General features: G+C 49.5%; 1 protein-coding gene across 1 annotated transcript; it reads right to left on the reverse strand.

Moving 5' to 3' along the window:
• Positions 1-702: 702 nt before the first annotated feature.
• LOC145797884 (uncharacterized) lies at positions 703-1,170 on the reverse strand. The gene has a single exon (XM_082885317.1). It carries the CDS (start codon positions 1,168-1,170, stop codon positions 703-705), a length of 468 nt encoding a protein of 155 aa, XP_082741443.1.
• Between the last annotated feature and the right edge of the window lie 1,244 nt (positions 1,171-2,414).

Below are 2,414 nucleotides of genomic sequence, written 5' to 3' on the forward strand. Positions count from 1 at the left end.
GAGAGAGCGGCTGGTGACCTCGACTTGCACATTGGCTTGAGGATGGCCTGGGGAAAAGAAACACGGTTGAATGTGGAGCTCTGCACAGAATTTCCTGAACTTGGCATTGTCAAACTACTTGCCGTTGTCTGAGACGATGGCTTGAGAGATTCCAAATCGGCATACGATCGACTGCCAAATAAATCTGGTCATGCTCCGTTCCATGATGGTGGCGAGGGGTTCCGCTTCCACTCATTTGGTGAAGTAATCAATAGCGACCACAACGAACTTGGTTTGGCTCCTACCGGTGGGCAACGGACTAACTAAGTCAATGCCCCACTTGGCGAACGGGTAGGGACTGCTGAGTGTAATCAGTTCTGGTGGCGCGTGTGGGATGTTGGCGAAGCGTTGGCATTTATCACACTTAAGCACGAAGTCAGTGGTGTCTTGGTTGAAAGTAGGCCAGAAGTAGCCAGCGCGAAGTATTTTATGGGCTAGCGACCTGGCACCCGAATGATTACCACATACCCCCTCTTGAACCTCTCTCATCACATAGGTCGCTTGAGCGAGACTGAGGCACCTGAGGTATGGGCATGAAAATCCACGTTTGTACAGTAAGCTGCTGATGAGGATATAATTGGACGACCGGGCTCTGATTTTGAAGGCCTGCTATTTGTCGTCTGGCAACTCCCCATTTGTTAAAAACAGAAGGATGTCTATCGCTCATGGGATAGGTTCATTTTGGAGGAAATGGACCTCCTGCTGGGTCGGCGAAGTAGCCGGGCGAGCCAGGTATTCAAGACGGACGCCATAGCTGAGGTCTGACTGGTCGGCCGAAGCTAATTGGGCCATTTCATCCGCCTTGGAGTTTTCTGACCGAGGGATATGTGTGATGTGGAAAGTGTTGAAAAGGCGAACAAAGGGGAGTGAAATGTCCCTATAGGCTCGCATTATGTCTTCCTTGGCATCGAATTCCCCCGTAATCTGTCCAACGATTAGTTGGGAATCACTGAACACTTGGATATGGCTCACACCAATGTCTCTGGCTAGGCGGAGACCTACTATCAAGGCCTCATACTCGGCCTCATTATTACTTGCGTTGAACAGGAAGCGGAGAGCACATTTAAAATAACCGCCCTCAGGGGTGATGAGGAAGACTAGCCCCACTGCCCCCTTTACGGGATGATCCATCGACATTGAGGGTCCAGGAGTGTGGATCTTCTGCCTCGGTGTTGAATTGCGTGGGTTGAGGGGGTGCGGTTGAAGTGAGATTGGTGAATTCCAAGATAAAATCAGCGACAACCTGTTCTTTGATCGCCGTTCGAGGTCGGTAGGAGATTTCAAATTGGCTAAGCTCGACTGACCATTGCCTAAGTCTGCCGGACGACTCTGGCTGTTGCATTACCTTCTTCAAAGGTTGGTCAGTAAAGACCACTATAGAGTGAGCTTGGAAATAAGGTCGGAGTCATCGTAAGGCTATGACCAAGACAAGAGCCATTTTCTCCAACATAGGGTAGTTCTGTTCTGCCCCCCCTGAGAGCTCGGCTAATGTAATAAACCGAATGCTATGCTGAACCGTCCTCCCTGATGAGGGCCGCACTGACTGCGGTGTTTGATACGGCTAAGTAAAGAAAGAGGGTCTCGCCCGAGAGTGCCTAAGAGAGTAGGGGGGTTGGCTATGCACTGCTTCAACTGTTGAAAAGCCTCTTCGGATTTAGTGGTCCACTCAAAGGCCTGTCGAAGGACTTTGAAAAAGGAAAGGCACTTATCTGTTGCGCGGGAAATAAAACGGTTGAGGGCAGCAAAACCGTTGAACCTCTTTAACCGTCCTGGGTGACTACATTTCTATCAGGGCCTTAATCCTTTCGGGGTTGGCCTCGATACCCCGCTGACTGACCATAAAACCCAAGAACTTCCCAAATCTGACGCCGAAGGCACATTTCTCCGGATTCAGCTTCATTTGATACTTACGTAAGGTTTCGAAAGTCTCTCGCTGGTCTGCCAAATGATCAAAGGAGAGTTTGCTTTTGACAAGCATGTCATCGACGTAGACTTCCATGTTTCGACCTATCTAATAGTGAAAAACGGCATTGACCAACCGTTGGTAAGTGGCTCCGGCATTCTTCAATCCAAAAGACATAACACAATAATGGTAAGATCCTCTATCTGTGATGAAGGAGATGTGTTCCTGGTCAGCCGGGTGCGTCAGAATTTGATTGTAGCTAGAGAAAGCATCCATGAAACTGAGCATCTGATGTTCGGCCGTGGCGCCGATGAACAGATCTATGCGGGAAAGGGGATAACTGTCTTTGGGGCAAGCCCGATTGAGGTCGGAGTAGTCAACGCAGAGTTGCCATTTGCTGTTGTTTTTACGGACCAGGACCACATTTGACAGCCATCTAGGGTAGTCTACGTTCTTGACAAACCGTGCCTCC

Source organism: Camellia sinensis, chromosome 8 (assembly GCF_055761805.1).
Source record: "Camellia sinensis isolate YWXY chromosome 8, ASM5576180v1, whole genome shotgun sequence".
Lineage (NCBI taxonomy): Eukaryota > Viridiplantae > Streptophyta > Magnoliopsida > Ericales > Theaceae > Camellia > Camellia sinensis.

Excerpts from the sequence above, each read along its gene's own strand:
- LOC145797884 (XM_082885317.1), bottom strand. The coding sequence starts at position 1,170 with ATGGATCATCCCGTAAAGGGGGCAGTGGGGCTAGTCTTCCTCATCACC.